At 38.3% G+C, this 17,756-nt stretch overlaps 1 protein-coding gene across 9 annotated transcripts in view; it reads right to left on the bottom strand.

The window, feature by feature from the left end:
* Positions 1–17,482, bottom strand: part of RANBP3 (RAN binding protein 3) — an 85,989-nt gene extending 68,507 nt beyond the window's left edge. For 2 of the 9 annotated variants that reach the window (XM_051971781.1, XM_051971785.1), the window contains exon 1: positions 16,207–17,482. In XM_051971781.1, coding sequence (XP_051827741.1) covers positions 16,207–16,228 — 22 coding nt within the window. In that variant the 5' untranslated portion in view covers positions 16,229–17,482. The remainder of the gene's footprint in view (positions 1–16,206) is intronic. The other 7 variants (XM_051971782.1, XM_051971779.1, XM_051971784.1 and 4 more) reach the window with 6 other exon arrangements.
* Between the last annotated feature and the right edge of the window lie 274 nt (positions 17,483–17,756).

The raw sequence follows: 17,756 nt of genomic DNA, 5'->3' as shown, positions 1-17,756 counted from the left end.
GCTAAGTGAAATGAGCAGAACCAGGAGATCATTATACACTTCGACAACGATATTGTATGAGGACATATTTTGATGGAAGTGGATTTCTTTGACAAAGAGACCTGAGTTTCAATTGATAAATGACGGACAAAAGCAGCTACACCCAAAGAAAGAACACTGGGAAACGAATGTAAACTATCTGCATTTTTGTTTTTCTTCCCGGATTATTTATACCTTCTGAATCCAATTCTCCCTACGCAACAAGAGAACTGTTCGGTTCTGCAAACATATATTGTATCTAGGATATACTGCAACATATCCAACATATAAAGGACTGCTTGCCATCTAGGGGAGGGGGTGGAGGGAGGGAGGGGGAAAAAAAATCGGAACAGAAACGAGTGTCAATATAATGTAATTATTAAAAAAAAAAAAAAAAAAAAAACAAAGAGCTCTAATGAGATGTTGAGTTCAGAACTTAATGGGAGTGGTCCCAGGGAGGAAATAGGGTAAGGGACTATAAAAGGGACAGTAAAGGGAGCATGGTCAGTTGACAGAAATGAGGTGCCAGGTTTTAGATAATGTGACACACGAGATGGTGTAAAAAGAAGCATTGGGCTAACAGCAGGGAGATCTTCCTGGTAGTGAAATAATTTGAGTTGTTTTTGAAGGGATGTAGGCATTTCCCTAACAACAACCATGCAGACAACTCTAGAGGAAGTTTAAACTCTCTCTCTGGACGTCTAAGAGCAAAAAAATATGAAAAAGCCAAGTGAACACACCATGAAACAAGAAAGAGTTATAGACACAATTCTGCTTGCTTTACCACAATTCAAAAATTCTGCATAGTAGCTTAGATATCTTTGTTGTTGTTGTTGTTGAGGAAATTGGGGTTAAGTGACTTGCCAGGGTCACACAGCCAGGAAGTATTAAGTGTCTGAGACCAGATTTGAACTCAGGTCCTCCTGACTTCAGGGTTGGTACTCTATCCATGTGCCACCTAGCTGCCCCTGCTTAGATACCTTATAAAAGTTCTCCTGTATTATTGCTTAGACTTTTAAACCAGTTGCAATATGATCTATCAACAAACAAACATTTAGAGAATTTACTATGGATAATATACAAGGAATATTGAAGAGGAGGTAAGGCATGTCTTCATAATCATTAAGGATGTCAGGTTAGAAAAACTTTTGAATTAAAAAATTTTTTTCTCCTGTGAAACCTACTACACTGATAGATCCTTGGATCTCTTGGGAATTTTATAAGTTGAGAATTAAAAAAAAAAAATCCTAGTAGGATAAGAAAAGGAAATACAGGCCAAGATAATGGGAGAGAGGAGCAGTATTATCAGAGATGGTGGATGAATGGTATCGGCATATATTTAAGCTTACCAAAGACTAAGTTTCTTGCTGCAAAAGCTTGGGACCAAATCCCTATCTTCCAATACCTTATTAAAAGTAAATAACTTCTAAACACCACCAAAGACAGAAACAAATCAAAGTATAAAATACAGAAATCAATGATAAATCACAGTATCATAAACCATCTCAAGGACGTAATCAATTCCATTCTGCTAAGGTCAAGGAGTCTATGACTAATAAATAATACTGGTAATACACAACTATACAACCATATAAATAACCTATATCAAATACTCCAGCAGCTAAAACAACTTTTAAAAATCTTTTTTAAATGGACTTTTATTTTTCCAAATAAATGCAAAGGTAGTTTTTTCAACATTTATCTTTGCAAAACCTTGAGTTCCAATTTTTTCTCCCTTCCTTTTCCTCCCTTAAACAGGAAGTAATTCAACATAGGCTAAACACCTGCTGTTTCTTCTAAATGTATAATCTTAAAAAAAATCTTAAATTTTTTTAATAATCTTAAAAAAAAAAAGGCAACTCAAATTACCTATAATCATAAAACTAGACAAACACCACCTACAACAATCCCTTAGTTATTTTAAGAAGAAAGCAAATAATTTAATTAACAATCAAAATTTATGGAAATCTTACTATGTATATGGCCTTGTACTGAACACTAATAAAAATGAAAAAAGAGACTATTTCCAATGTCCAATGAATATAATTAAGTATGATTCAAGGTAAAATATGGCAAAAGAGAGGCTCTGGAAAAGTGCTTGAGGAAAACATGAAGGAGAAAACATCCAGATCAAGGTGGGGGACTGGGAAGAGGGAAGATAAAGAAAAGTTTAACAGCTGAAGTGGGACCAAAACTAGGTCTTAACAGAATGAAAGATTCAACAAGTAGAGATGAAGAAGTATGTTCCAGAAATGGGAGGCTACCAAATGTACAACAGGAGAGGGCAGACTATTTAGTCCAGTGTGGGTAAAATACTAGGTATGTAAAAAATGTGGCCAATTTTTTGGACTTAAAGGACAAGTTGAAGAGTCTATGTTTTTAAAGGAACAGAGAATTATCACACAGAATGTAAAATGTGTAATTTTGACTATGTAAAATTAAAAAGTTCTTGCAGAAAACAAAATATGGCTAAAATTAAGATAAAAACATCTGAGGAAAAATCTTTCATTGAGTTTTGCTAATAATAGTCTCATTTTCCCCATATATAATGAAATGATTCAAATGTATAAGAGCCGCTTCCCAAGTGTTTTAAGTGTTCAAAGTTTTGAATAGGATTATCTTCTGAAGAAATTCAATCAATAGCCATATGAAAAAAAATATTCCAAATCATTACTAACTAGAAAAAAGCAAATTATAATCCTTAGATTCTGCCTCATAGTTGAAAAAATGGGCAAAAATGACAACGGGAAAATAACAAAAGCTGGAGGGGCTACAAGAAAGCAGTTACATTCATGTACTCTTGTGGAACTGGGAATTGATACAGCCATTCAAGAAAATAATTTGGAACTCTATCCCCAAAAGTGCATAAATTGGGCATACTCCTCACTCCAAAAGAAACAAAGAGGAAAAGTACTTATACTAACAAAAATATAACTCTTAGTGGTAGCAAAGAACTGAAAAACTAAGGGTGTGTCAAAAATTGAGGAATAATAGCTAAACAATGATATATAAATCTAATGGAAAGCTACTGTGGCATAAAAAATGATGAAGGGGACAGTTTTAGTGAAGTCTGGGAAGACTTATATGAACTAAAGAATCAACTGAGCAGAAGAACAATTTATACAATAACAAACATTGTAAAAACAAGCTTGAAAGAAATAAAAACTATCAATGCAATGATTAACTAGGATTCCATTGGACAGGTGACAAAGCTCGAGCAATGTAAGAAATTGTTGTTTGACTATGTATATTTGTCAAAAGGGTTTTGTTTTTCTTTCATTTTCGGTGGAGTGGGAGAAAGGAAATCTATTTATGTTCTTTGGAAAAAATAAAATTTAATTTTAAAAGATTATATGTTTTGTACTATAGGCAACAAACAAGGAGCCACTAAAAGTTTTTGAGCACAGAAGTAACTAAAAGTAGATTCAATACAAATGCTTAAGTACAAACCGCTCTATATAGACAAATCAGCAAATCAGGTATTTATAAGTAAAAGGAAACAGCCCCTCCCAAACAATTTCAAAATGTACATTCAGTCACTTAAAAATAAAAATTCACCATGTTGGAGAAATAAATTTAGATTATTTTACATGAGTTTTGTGTAAGTCAACACTGAGTTCCATTCCCCTTCCAAACATACCTCCTAAAATTTCTTCCTGGTGAGCTAAATAAATGCTGTTTCTAGTTTTACTGAATTACTGAACAAACTTTGGATCAATACCAGAATTCTGAATCTCTCATCCAAGATCTTTCATCACAGTGCCCTGAACTTCATTCTTGTCCTTATCCCTTCTTGGAGACTCTAATCCAAAGGCCTCCAGCCAGCCCCTCATTCTCAAAGCTTTCAAAGAGCTCTGGAAATAATATCTCTTCTGTGAGGCTTTCCTGGATCAACCAAGGGATTAGCAACTTCCATAACACTCAATCAGGACCCCAGAGCCACATCTCCTTAGTCCCCAAACGCACTTTTATTTGATTCAAAATAAACACCAAGTTTATTTTGACCATAGCTTTAAAAAATTTTTTTAGTTAAAGTATGCTTTAGTTATAAGGAAATGAGAGATACTTTCAAAAATATTCAGAATGGATTGATTCTATATTCACCCCTTCAGACCAAGATTTATGGGAAAGTATGGTCTAGCAATTAAAGTCTAGTGATGAGTAGGGCTAATGTAAAACTTTAGACATTTCCACTCTGGCAACCCTGCCATTATGCTGGACAACAAGAAATATCAATAAGAATGAAATCATTTGATCAATTCTGATGGACTGGCCCTCTTCAACAATGAGATGAACCAAATCAGCTCCAATAGAGCAGTAATGAATTGAACCAGCTACACTTAGCGAAAGAACTCAGGAAGATGACTATGAACCACTACATAGAATTCCTAATCCCTTTACCTTTATCTGCTTGCATTTTTGATTTCTTCACAGGCTAATTGTACACTATTTCAGAGTCTGATTCTTTTTGAACAACAAAACTGTTTGGACATGTATACTAATGTATTTAATTTCTACTTTAACATATTTAACATGTATTGGTCAACCTGCCATCTGGGGGAGGGGATGAGGGGAAGGAGGGGAAAAATTGGAACAAAAGCTTTGGCAATTGTGAATGCTGTAAAATTACCCATGCATATAACTTGTAAATAAAAAGCTGTGATTTAAAATAAAAAAAAAAATTCAAAAATTTTGAATCATTAAATGATCATCAAAAATGAATGGAAAAAAAAATGAAATCATTAAATTATCAAACAAAGAACCAGACATATTCCAAGGTTAGCACCTCAATGTTGAAACAAATGTGTACCGTGTCTTTGGTCAAATGTTTTAACCATGTAGGAGGACTTTACATAGGAATGTCAAAGCTTAAATGAAATAATAAAGTTGTTTTCTCAAAAATGCCTTCCCAAAATATGAAATGTGATTAAACAACACTTCAGTGGCTCCCTATTAGCTCTAGAATCAAATAAATTTTGTTTACTTTTTAAAGGCCAGTACATAATATTTTTCCAGCTTCTAAAACAATAATACTCTCGTCTCTAACACTCTCGATCCAGTCAAACTGGCAGCATCTCTGTGTCTTGCACATACCAACATCCTCCAACCTTCATGCTTTTCCATTGGTCATTGTCCAAATCTGAAATGCACTTATATCATATCCTATTAAGCCTTTACAGATTCCCTCAACTGTTAGTGTCCTCCCCTCTCAAACTACCTGATATTTACCTGCTGTGTTTTTTATCACTGTGTATTTATTTTGCATATATTTTTATATATTAGCTGTCTCCCATGAATAAGCCCCTTGAAGGTAGGGATTGGTTCTTTAAAAAAAAAAAAAAAAAAAAAAAAGTATTTCCATCATCTAGTTCAAGACACTTATTAATTGTTCATTTTAAATTTTTAATTCTAGGACCCACTTGGGATACAAAGCAGCAAAATATGAAATCTATGAAAAGATAAAAAATTGCTTTTGTCTTAGTAAGCCTTATAACAAAGAATAGGTCCAGATGAAGAATGAGAAATGTCTATGCTAATTAATCAAATGAGATAATATTTACAAAAATACTTAGGACAGTGCCAGGCACATAGTAGGTCCCAAATAAAGGCTTATTTACTTGCTCCCTTTTCCAAAATGTAGGTGAGGAGTAGAGGAGTCAATGATAAGGAAGGATTCAAAAAGGGGGTGGCACAAGAATGGAGCATTAAAAGAAGAGAGTTCAATAACGGAAGGAAGAGAAATCTACTCTAGTTAAGAGAATGACCTAATAAAGATGGAAAGAAAGACAAAACGCAGTGGGGGAGAGGGAAAGGAGTGATTGTTTGACTGAAATGTTCAAACCATGAAGCCAGGCAGGGAGATTGGAGACAGATCTTAGTGAAGCTTGAATACCAGGATCCAGTATTAATTTAAATAGAAATAAAGCATAAAGCAGCCAAAGTCCCTCAGATTCCCAAACTCCTTTCAATTTGTTTGCCTCCTCCCATGATGACCCTTCTCCTCTTAACAGAATATAAAAAGAGGAAACAAAAGGGAAGCTGAGAATTATTTATGTTTTTAATATATTTTTTCATATGTCTTATTAATTGAAGGATGACAGTAACATCAGGTAACAGCTCTCACATGGAATGCCACTTAAAGTGAACCAAAAAATGCCATCAAGATATCCAGGGAAATTAGGTTTAATCCCAGTTAGTTGATGTTTCTTAATCTCCTTATCTACTAAGACAACATGGAAAGCATCATCATACCAAAAATAACAGCTCATTAGTAATATGATATCAGCCTTAATCCCTGCACCTGCTGGTTATTATAAACTCTATAAGTTACTAATTTTAAAGTAAATTACCAACAGCTCTGAAATGAAAATTAAGGATAAAACAATTGCTAAGTGAACCATAAGTTCATTATTTTAGGGTCAAAGCAAAGTTTTATGTAAGCCAACAATTAATTCAGTTCCCTTCCCAGATATATCTCACAAATTTAATTTAAAGACAAAATGAAAACAATAATATAAATGGAAAGAACTACAAAACAACCAAAAGTGAATGATACAAAATCATAAAGAACAAGGATAACAACAAAGAAAATGTATTAGAAGACACTTGCACTCCATTTCTTTGCAAGGGTGGGAGGTCTATAGGAAGGAAATAATTTTTATAAAATGATGAATTTTACTGATTTTTTTCCTATTGTTCTTCTAAAATTTTTTGTCATATAGAATGTCTCTGGGGAAAGTGGAAGGGATATTAAGATTATTTTTGTCAACTAAAAAAACAAAAGTTATCAATAAAATTTTATAAAAAGAAATGTGTGGCATATACACACCTCAAAACTAATCTCAGACCATAGCATCATTAAGCTGAGTCATTCAATAATTTATGAGATAGTAAGTCACAAAATAAAACAAAATAATTTCTAATGCAAAAAAATTTTTGTACAGTGCCAATTACTTGTTATAGATAGATTATAAAAGAGAAGCTTTAAAAAATCAAAAATTTGTTATGGCCACTTTAAAGGTCTCAAACCAAATTAACATGCAGTGTAGCCCCTCCCTCCCCAGGCAATAAGTAGCCTAGTTTAATGGAGGCCTAGAATAATGCATAGAGTTAGAGAATATATAAAGCCTAAATGGTTGGCTCAAAATTTTGAAGAACTTTAAATGCCAGGTTTCCTCTGCAAGCAATCAGGAGTCTTTTTGTGAAATTCTTAACACATGTTACCTATGCATGAGGATTAATCTGAAATGTGTTGACTAGAATGAAATAGATTAGAGGAAAGGGTGTTAGGATGTTATTACAACAGCCCAAAGGCAGAGGATAAGGTCTATCAGAAGCAACTGCAGGTTTAGGAGAGGGAAAACAGGAGGAGGGAAAGAAAGATGACAAACTCTGGATAAGTTTAGGATGGTAGCAGGAGACATACTTAGATCACCAGTCCAATCTCTTCATTCTATTTCTGAGGATGCCCAGAGGAGAAGTGACTTGCCCAAGACATTCAATGGCAGAGCTGGGTCCCAAACTAAAATCAACTCCTCTAAATTCTGAAGATAGTGCTCTTGGTACTACCTGACCTGTTATTGACCCGTAGGCAGCTCAGGATAGAAGCTAGAATTGGATAAACAGATTAGGGAATCATCTGCACAGACCAGTTAGTAGTATCAATAAGTGATATGAGGAAAGACTGGAAATAGATGAGAAAAAATAGAAACAAAATCCTAGAGACGTTAGGAGAAGCTGGGACCTAACTTACAGATAGAAGTAATGAACTTTAGCAAGGTGTACTCTATGTAACTATACAGAGAAGAGAAAAAAGACTGGTAATACTAAGATATTTCAAGAAGTCAAGCAGGGTATTCTTAATATTTTCAGTGAAATGGGAGGTTATTTTATTAATTCTCAGTAGGGGGATGGGTGTGTTGTTGGAGAAGAAAAGAAAAAGTCTGAACAGTGTCAGGGGCCAAGGAGATTGGGAGTCAGGAATTTGGCTGGTATGTGAGAGATAGCTAGCATTTTAAAATGACTTCATAAATAACTCCGTCTAATCATCTCTACAACAGTATAACTTGTGAATAGGGAATAGCAAACTCGAGCATGAGAGAGGGGGTTCAGACCTTAGCTCTCATACTGGGCAGCTCCTTAACCACAGAAAAAGCATCACATCGCTTTAAAATCGGACTTTCCTCATTAGTGTAATGATGATAATAGCATTTACATTACCTACCTCTTAGATAATGAGGCAACTGCTCTGTGAACCTTGATGTACTACAGAAATGCGAATTCTGATTACTTCTGATAAGTATATGTAACTTCTCAAGAGCTGATCAGTTTTTTATCCTCACATCAATAAGCAAGAAATAAAATCCAATTGTACAAGTTTTTTGCCACACAAAAAGAGTTGCAATTTTGGGAAAAGTCATGGTCTTATCCAATTTAAATACACCTTAAATGAAGAAAAGCTTATATGGATGGAATTTATGCTATATAGTACTTTTGTCCGGGCTGTCAACCCAAAATCAAAGATCCTTTTTTGTGAAGGCCATTCATAACAACAAAGCCTGCACATATATCTCTTTGTAATTTTGTTCATTTTGGATTTTAAGACAGGAGGTAGTACCCCAAAGTTCCAGTAATAGCAGGGATATTTATTTGAAATAGCCAACCACTTCAAGTGCTGAATAAGAGACCATATGCTGTTTGGAAATAGAAGTAGTTCTTCTTTATATAATGGATCACAGGGGGTTTGGGTTGGAAAAGACTTCAGAGATCATTTCAACATCCTCATTTTATATAGAATGAAACCTGAGGATAAGGACTGCCTTTTGCTTTACTTGCATCACCAGGCCCTGAGCACTGTGTCTCTGGCACACGTAAACAAGCATTTAATAAATGTTAATGAATTGAGGCCTAGAATAGGAGGCTGATGAATAAAAATGACCCAAGTAGATAGAAAGAGGGCTAGGATTTTAATTTAGGATTCCAAATTCACTGCTCTTTTCACTAACAAAAGCACTTAGGTTCTAGGAGTTTCTTAAAGTTTCCTGTGCCTAAAAGAAACGGTGATCATCTATCACCTGCCAAGCAGGCGCAGAGACCCTCTCTCCCAAGTGATGAGGACAAAGGAAGGAAAAGAATTTTTACCTACAAGTTCCCTTGCCATATAGCAATTTAAATAATGATGAACTGTGTTGATGATAAGAACCTATCAGAATGAGAGGTACTGATGGTAAGAACTCAGTGCTCATCCCTTGGTTGGAGTTGCTGCTTCAACAATGTTATAGCCTTAACTCCGAATTGTACTTTGCTAAAATGTATGCTTGCCCCAGATCCCAGCCAGTCAAGTCATCCCTAAACACTGCCTTGAGAACATATTCCCATCTTCACTTTAACTGATAAAATTCAGGTCTTAGCAAAGCTCCAAGTACATACAATAAAAGGAGTTTTAATCTAGTAGCTTTACATTAATTTAAGAGGTTACATGCTCTTTGTCAACTTGGTTTGTGTAGAAACTTCATTTGTAAATCAATTTGACATAATATCACAATTTTCTTCATCGGTTTCAAACACATCATCTTCTTATTAGTTACTAAACTTGAGTACCAGGCTTTTGATGACTTGGGGGATTTCCCTTAGACATTCTTCTGTACCTTCATGGTACAGTGAAAAAAGTAACAAGTCAAGAGATCTGGGCTTTACTCCCAGATCAATCAGTAGCTTGCTATCATCTTGGGTAAGTTACTTAATTAGAGGTCCCAGTTTCTCTAGCCATAAAATAAGGGATGAAAGAAACAGACTTGATTCTTAATCTGGAAACCACAAATTTAAATACATATATTTTTTTTCTATAAATATATTTCAATAAAATTGGCTTTCTATGAATCTTATATATTTTACTTTATGCATCAACCTCAGAAGTCTATAGACCTTTCTAAAATGCCAAAGGAGTTTATGATACCAAAAAAAAAAAAAAAAAAAAAAAAAAAAGGTTAAGAACCTTTAGATTACATGATCTAAGAAAAGGGCATTCTTAAACTAATGAAAAAATCTATGGACCTTTTCTCAGAAAGTTTTTTTTTTAATGCTAAATTCCACTTGGAAAGTTAGTGAAAATAACAAAGTAATTTTTTTCCCTAAATTCATGGACCCTCTGAAATCTATACATTGTCCAGTTAAGAATTCCCAATTCTAAATCCTATGATCTCTAAGGTTTGTTCCAGTTCTAAAATTCTGTAAGCTTATGATCTCACTTTGAGACACTAGGTAGCGGTAAATTAAGATGCAAAGGGCAGGGGAAACTTAGATTCCCTCAATATTGAAAGGAAGTCTTCTAATGCTTACTTTACTGCCAATGGGATCTAAGGTATGAAAATTTATTAGTAATTTTTAAGTCAACAGTAAACAAACCTCAGGCTCTGCTACTTACTAATTATGTGACCACATTGGCATTAACTATTTTGGATCTCAGTATCCTCATCTGAAAAAGGAAGATTGTTAAATTCTCCATCTGGCTTGAGTATTCAATGATTAACTCATTTTGGGACCACAAGAAATCATTTACTTGAGTCTACCGCCCACTAAAAGCATGAAAACCCTTCGAAATAATATCATACCTGAACTTCAACTAAGAATATAATGGCTTAATAGCACATAAGTTAGCTCATAATCAGCTAATTACAAGCTTTGGGTACATCAATTCTTAGCCCTGATATAAACTATAGAGAGCTCATTATCTTTATATAAGCTATTGAAAAATATCTCAGTTCTTTATACTAAGCTGAACATATACTTTTTTGGGCAACAATTATATTAGCGTACACTTCAATACTTTAAAAATGAGGAAAAAATGCAAGTCTATCTGAAGACGAAAAATCTCTTTAAGCAAACATACATCACAACCAATATTTCTTGAGTTAAAGTACCATGGAGAGCTACTCAAAAATAATTGACATTTCTTCCAAGAGTGGTCTTCCCTCACAAGTGATTTTGATCATAAATCCTTTCCCAGAAGTTTTCAATTGTTCCAAATTCAAATTTCTCAACCAAATGACCCTAAAGCCACATCTGCTTGCCTTCATATCCTATACACCCAGGCAACTTAGATCAAGTTTCGGATTCCATGCTAACTCCAAATCGCTCTCAGGTTTTTGCCAAACCAAGTCCTCCCCACCTTCTTTCAAAAGTGCAAGACCTGTGTTCATTGACTTCATCATCCAATCACTCTAGCAAGCCTCCTTAGAGGTCCAACACTGTAATTAACCAAAATACTTGGGAGAAATGAAAGATTAATTCAATTTTCCAGTTAGGTAGAAAGCTCTTTATATCTTAACTTACATTGTTGAAAATTGTCCTAAAATCTGCCCTTTCTTTAGTATATGGAAGACAATTTCTGCTTTGGCAATTAAAGATTCTGAAGTGCTTCAAGATCAAGGAATATCACTATGCAACCCTCTGGATGTAGGAGGCATTAGGATATGCTAAAAGCATATTGAACCCAGGACATAATCTAGATTTTTTTTATGAGGGGGAGGGGGGTGAGGGGAGCGGAGCAGAGATAATGAATTCTTGTTAGGATTTTGAAAGGCAATTCAATAATTATTTTCCAATTTCCTAATGATTTAGTGCAAGGAGAAAACTGTGACTAGTGGGAGGTTTTTAAAGCTGGGTTCTAGCTAACCATGTGTTAGCAGTTACATTTTTATTTTGAACACACATGGAGGTATTCACTTTACCTCTCAGTCAACCAAGTGACAGTGCTGTAGAAAACAATCTGTGAAAGCTTGTTCCTTTCTTATTTGCATCTAGGACAGCTGTGTCAAACAAACAGAAACTGATCCCCTAGAGTCGCAAACTGATTTGGAAAATTATGATTTAGCATCATCTATGTTGTACTGTATTTTTATCTTATTAAACATTTTCCAATTTATATTTTAATCTCGTGGACTGCAGTTAATAGTTGTGCAGATATTTGACACGTCTGATCTAGAATCTATTCTTTGTGTACACAAAGAGATTTCATAGTTTCACAGAGGCCATAATATAATCACAGAGGCCAAGAGATAATAAAAGAGAAAGTTGTATATGTGCTATTAGATGATATCTTCTCAGTTGCAGGATCATAAGTTTAGAGGTAAAAGGTAAAATGCACCTTAAAGGATATCTATTCTATCCCTTACATTTTAAAGATAAAGCAATTGATGCCAACAGAGGTTAAGTGAAATGCCTAAGATCATACTGATTAAGTGGCAAAACTCAAGATTTAAAGCAGGAGTCTATTAACTCCAAATCCAACAAGATCCATTATACTGCACTCCCTCCATCTTTTAGAAAATATTGCCTTGTCTTCTTATATTTTTATTTCCTTAGTTCCTTTCTCTTAGGTTATAATTCCTCAAGAACAGATCCAGTCTTCTTTCCTACATATAGCGGGCTATATTATTTGACTAACTGGTGACCTGGTGTTGGAATCATGTTTCTTCCTCTTTCCTCTCATCTCCAATTGTTCAACAATTACCCAAAGAGACTTTCTTTACATTTCTCATTAGTACCACATTACCTACTACATTGCAATTGGAAAGGAATTTTAACCCTTGAATTCAGGGAATTCGATCAATCATCTTTGTAACACCTCCACAAAAACAAGATAGTGAGTACTCAACATCTGCTGGATACAGCAGGGGAGAGGGGGGGGGAAGGAGTGTGGGGGAGAAACGAAAGGAAACAAAGTAATTGTATTGTACCTTAGGAAAATGTTTGGTAGATCTTAAACTTAATCAAAGATTTTTCTAAATTTGTAGATTTGATTTATATTTCTTCTATTCCAACAAATTCCTAATTTTTAACTAAAATGGGTTGCAGCAATAAAACTTCAGTTATGTAAAATCCATGAAACATGGTGATTCTAGGTATTAGCATTCAATTCATGATTCTTGATAATTGTTCTCATTCTTAAACTAGAATCCTTTCTGCATGTCCCGTCTCATTTTCGAGAAATGAACCTTAAAGGATTTAAGGTGAAATGTACCTTAAAGTATACTCCAAAAAGTAAATGTTTTGGAGACAAAGCTAACATCTTATATGTCATTCTAGGTAGAGTGCAGAGACCACCGTGGTGAAAGGATTTAGAGCTGGAATGACTCTTAGAAGTCATTGTTAGAAGTTCTAGTATAAACCCATCATTTTATAGATCTGGAAATTAAAGCTCAGAGAGGCGAAATTAAATTTTCCTGTTTAATGTTACAAAAAGAGGCTAGGATTCAAACAAGCACTGTGATTTCAAATCTACTAGGTATTACACCACACTATTTCCTAAATTCCATAAGTATTAATAAACTGACTTGATATCAAATATCATGGGGAAATATTAATTTCAGGATCCCAAACCCAGCAAAGAATTCAAATCAATATTCTTGCTCATTTCTCGCTTTCCTTTCACATTTGCAAAGACAATTATACCCCAACAATCAATTTTTAAATCAAAATAGGTAGTGTCTTGGGGTAGATAAATATAGAGAGTTTAGGCTTAAATGTGGATTACTGAAGTTCTACAGTAAAAAAGTATGAAGATAACAATCAAGCTGTGTAAGTGAACAGAAAAATAGCAGATGAGCCACTATATGCAAATGTAGAAATAGTATTTAGAGGAAAATAATCTGAACTCTACTTAGGATCAATTAGAGCTTGAAAGGACTTTAGCTGTCATGTTATCCCATCTCATTTTCTGTAAGAGGAAACTGAGGTCCAGAGAAATATTTTGATCAAGGTTAAAGTGAAACAAGTGGCAGATCTAGAATTGAACCCAATGCTCTTTCTACTGCACTATAATGCTTCTCCAAAGAAGAGCTGTGGGTTATCAGTAAACAACCAAGTTACTACAGGTTATTCCCTGAAGACAACATCCCTGAAGACAACAACAAGTGTGCTATGATTGCTGTATAAATCAGAAAAATGCTAGGCATCAACAACTGAACAATTATTATATGCCTTTTTTTCTGTCAGGTATCCTGCCTGGTGCTAGATGGCGCAGGAAATATACCAGAATGCATTATTCCACTCTTTTGGAATGAAGAATTATTGTGTAGATGCACCCAAATTTGCTGGATTGTTACTGTGGTCCTAACTACAAAAATACCAGAAAAGGGGAACTAAAATTATCAAAAGAATGGAGAATCTTATGAGAACATTTGACAAAAATAAGACTTTTTTGTAAGAATAAAGGCTAAGATATGATCTTATGATAAGAAATGATCAAAGTTTATAAAATTATATAGGTAAGCATGACTTTGTTGGGGTTCATGGATACATTAAATGTAAATTTGTTAATTAACTCCTAAATTAGAGTGTCCCCATCCTCGGAATTTCACATAGAAAAGAAATTTAGGTCACAAAAGATGACGCCCCATTTTCCACTGAGGGTAATAAACCTATGTAATTCATCCCAAGAGCTAAAAGACTGAAAAAACAAATGGATTAAAAAGGAGTTTTTTGTATATTTAAGAAAAGTATCTAAACTCTGAGTTATCAGGGCAAATTAGGAATCAACTTAATCTAGTGCAAACCCTCCATAATTATTCCCTCTGGAAAAAATATGTCCTTTGGTGTCACCTTCAGAGATTAAGAGGTTGAGCATGAATTCTGGATGGAATATGAAGTTGACTAAAGACAGCATTTTCTTAACTTCCTATTACTTAAAAGAGATGATTATATTTACCCAATTTATACCTACCTGTTTTGTATGCAATCAACAATTCATTAAATGTTTATTATCAATTTTGTGACCTGTGATGTTTAAAGTCTTCTATCTCTTTGTCTATTTCTATCCCTATTTAGTATGTTTAGTAAAGTACTAAAAGGCCAACTTTTTCACCAGTGTTCAGCTGTCCCTTAAACCTATATTACCTCTCATTAACATTTTCAGGCAACTTTTTTCTATGTTTAACCTTGTTTTGGCCAATCTTTTTGTAATGCTTGCTTGGCCTCTTCTCTGTCAGCCATTTGTCACCTTAGCACGGTAAAGCTATTCATCCTGGAGAGTGGAGTAAAGCAAGTCTGATGGCCCGTGCGGGATCCTATACTAAAAAATACAAGGAAGCTAAAAATATTACCTAGGAGTCATGACTCCCTCAATCACTTTTAACTGTTTAAGTAGACATCAGTCCTACAACACCGGGAGCCTCCTCTGGCCAACTCAGGACCAGAGAAGTAAGAGAATGGACAAGTAGTTATTTCCGAGTGTCTGGGACCCAAGTCATTAAGTGTCGTCTCCCTCCAAAATGCGGAGGAGCCCAGTCACTAGGTGTTTCTGGCTCTCCAGCCTCCCTCGAGGTCCAGCAGAGAGCAGGCGTGAAGAAGCCGCCCGCTGAGGCCCGGCCAGCAGGGAACCGCCGGCCGGCTACAGGACACAGCCATGGGGAGGAGGAGGGGGAGGGGAAAAGGAGAAGGAGGGGGAGGGCCGAGCGAGTCACCAGGAGGCTCAAGGGAAGAGAGCGAGGGCGGCAACACATGAAGGCTGTCCCGGAACACGCCTCGGCGGCCGCGAGGGGTAAACCCGAGGGGCCCGGCCGGCAAACGCCGCTCCCTCGCCGCTCTTGCCCTAAGAGAGGAACTGAAAGAAGAGGCGGTGACAGGCGCGCCAAGGCCGGGGCCGAATAGGGCAGGGAAGGACGGCTGCAGGGACGATGGGGGTCGCAGGAGCGCGTCTTGGCCAGCGAAGGGCACCCCCTGAAGCAACAAAGTTTAGGGGGGCGGGCCTCCATGGCCGGGTCGCTGAGAGCCGAGAGCGGCTGGGCGGCCCGGGACGTGTTTACTTTGGAACCCGGGGTGCCCCGGGGCCGCGCCTCTGCCCAACGGACCGAGCCTCTCCCGAGGACATGGGACCGGGGGACATGGAGCGGGGAGCTGTGCTCCAACAAGGACGGGGCGGGACTCCAACTGGGGAATCGAAGAGGCAGGGCCCGGTCCCAGGGCCCAGAACAGAGGAGAGTGGGGGCTGCCGGGCCGCGGCCGTGGGGCCAGGACGAGGGGGAGGGGGAGGCCAGCGACGCCCTCCGCCGAGGCCAGCTTGCCTGCTGGGAGCCCCGGAGCCACTTTCCTTTGGCGGGAGGAGCCCCTGCACCCGGGGTTTCCATTCCTCGGGCCAACGGCCCTCGGGCCTCTCTCCCCGCCAGCTGCCCCGGGCGGCGCTTCTCCTACCTTCGTTCGCCAGGTCCGCCATTTTGCTCTCTTAAGCCCTCCCACAAGACACCGCGCCGGCCCCAGCTCCCCTGCTTTCAACCAGGGAGTCCCGCGCCTGCGCGCCCGCCACTCGTCCAGGAACTGAGCCAACAACAGCCGAGTCCTGGTTTCCGAAAGTAGCCGAAAGCTAGGGTCTTTATTAAGCGAGATGAAACGCCCCCATCCCGGGGGCTGTGGAGTTCGCGCCGGCGCTCAAGATGACTAAACCTTTTTTACCTCTTTTCCCAGAGGAGGGACGCAAGAGGGGGAGGGGAAACGCGAGGATGCGCGTGCGCGCGCGTAAAGTCTTGTGCGCGGGCAGACTTGGCGCTGTGCTCACGGTTGGGCGGGAAAGACCGAGCTACGGCCGCCCTCCGGGGTTGCTCCTGCGCTCGGGCTAGCTCGGCTGCGCGCGGCACCGCCCCCATGACGGTGGCCGAGCAGCCCCCAGCAGAGGGGCCCGACCAGGCTTGGGGGAGCTCTGAGGCCATAACAATTCCTTGCGAGGCCCAACCCACGTGTTACCTTCTGCCGAGGTTGGGGCCCGGTCCCTGCTGAGGAATGCGGGAGCTCGGCTGGGGCGGCTTCGTGTGTGGTCCCCATTCCCCAAGTCTCGGCACACGAAGGGAGGGGAAGCCGCCGCGGATTGCAGCACTGTAGGGCCAGGGGCACACTCTTGTGGGGCCCGGTAAGTAACCCAGCCGGGCTCCCCCCACTGACACTGCCTCCTCCCCTTGTGCCCCTTCACCTCTCCCGATCTTCTGGAATCCCCGCTTTCCCCTCCCCCCATCCCATCACTTGGGATTATTTACCTATGTACATGTTTCCCCTAGTAAAACGTCTAGGCCTCGAAGGCACGGACTGTTATATTCTTGTAACCTCATTTTTTACAACTTGAGTGCGACTGAATATAGAGCAAGCAGCTTGGCCCAAAGCTTGAGCTAGTAGTGAGAAAGCTCTGGAAACGTAGGGGCCGGAGCATGCCGAGAGAGCCAGCCTTGTAGGCGGCTTAATCCCGTCGCAGAGTGTGCAGAGTCCAGGGCAACCGAGTGCAAATCCTACCCCAACATTTAGTAGCTGTGGGACCCCGGACAAGTTGCCTCACCCCCAAAAAATAACTGAAACCCCCATTGTGGTCACTAAAAGTCAGAAACTACTCAACAGTATTAAAATTTGCAAAGTGTTTTACGTGTGTTAACTCATTGGTGCCGGAGTGGAATGCCAAACGAGTTAGTTCCAGAAGTCATCGGGAGCCACTAAAGGAGGCAAGTGAAGTCAGGATCTTAGTTTAGGAAGCTCGTTTCCTCTGTGGGTGTGTGCTTGGGGCGGGGGGAGGGAGGGGTTCAGACATGATCCCATTTGGGGTTTTCTTAATAAAAGATATTCGAGTGGTACTCCAGGCAGCAAAGTTCCTTCACTGTCTACTGTGCTACCTGTGTGGCAGTATAAGGGCACAAGTTTCCTGTGGGCATGCAGAGGTTTGGGGTGTAGTCAGACTTTTCCCATAGCAAGCCACCAAATGATGGAAC

Source organism: Antechinus flavipes, chromosome 1 (assembly GCF_016432865.1).
Source record: "Antechinus flavipes isolate AdamAnt ecotype Samford, QLD, Australia chromosome 1, AdamAnt_v2, whole genome shotgun sequence".
Lineage (NCBI taxonomy): Eukaryota > Metazoa > Chordata > Mammalia > Dasyuromorphia > Dasyuridae > Antechinus > Antechinus flavipes.
This window is presented reverse-complemented; position numbering and strand designations above follow the sequence as displayed.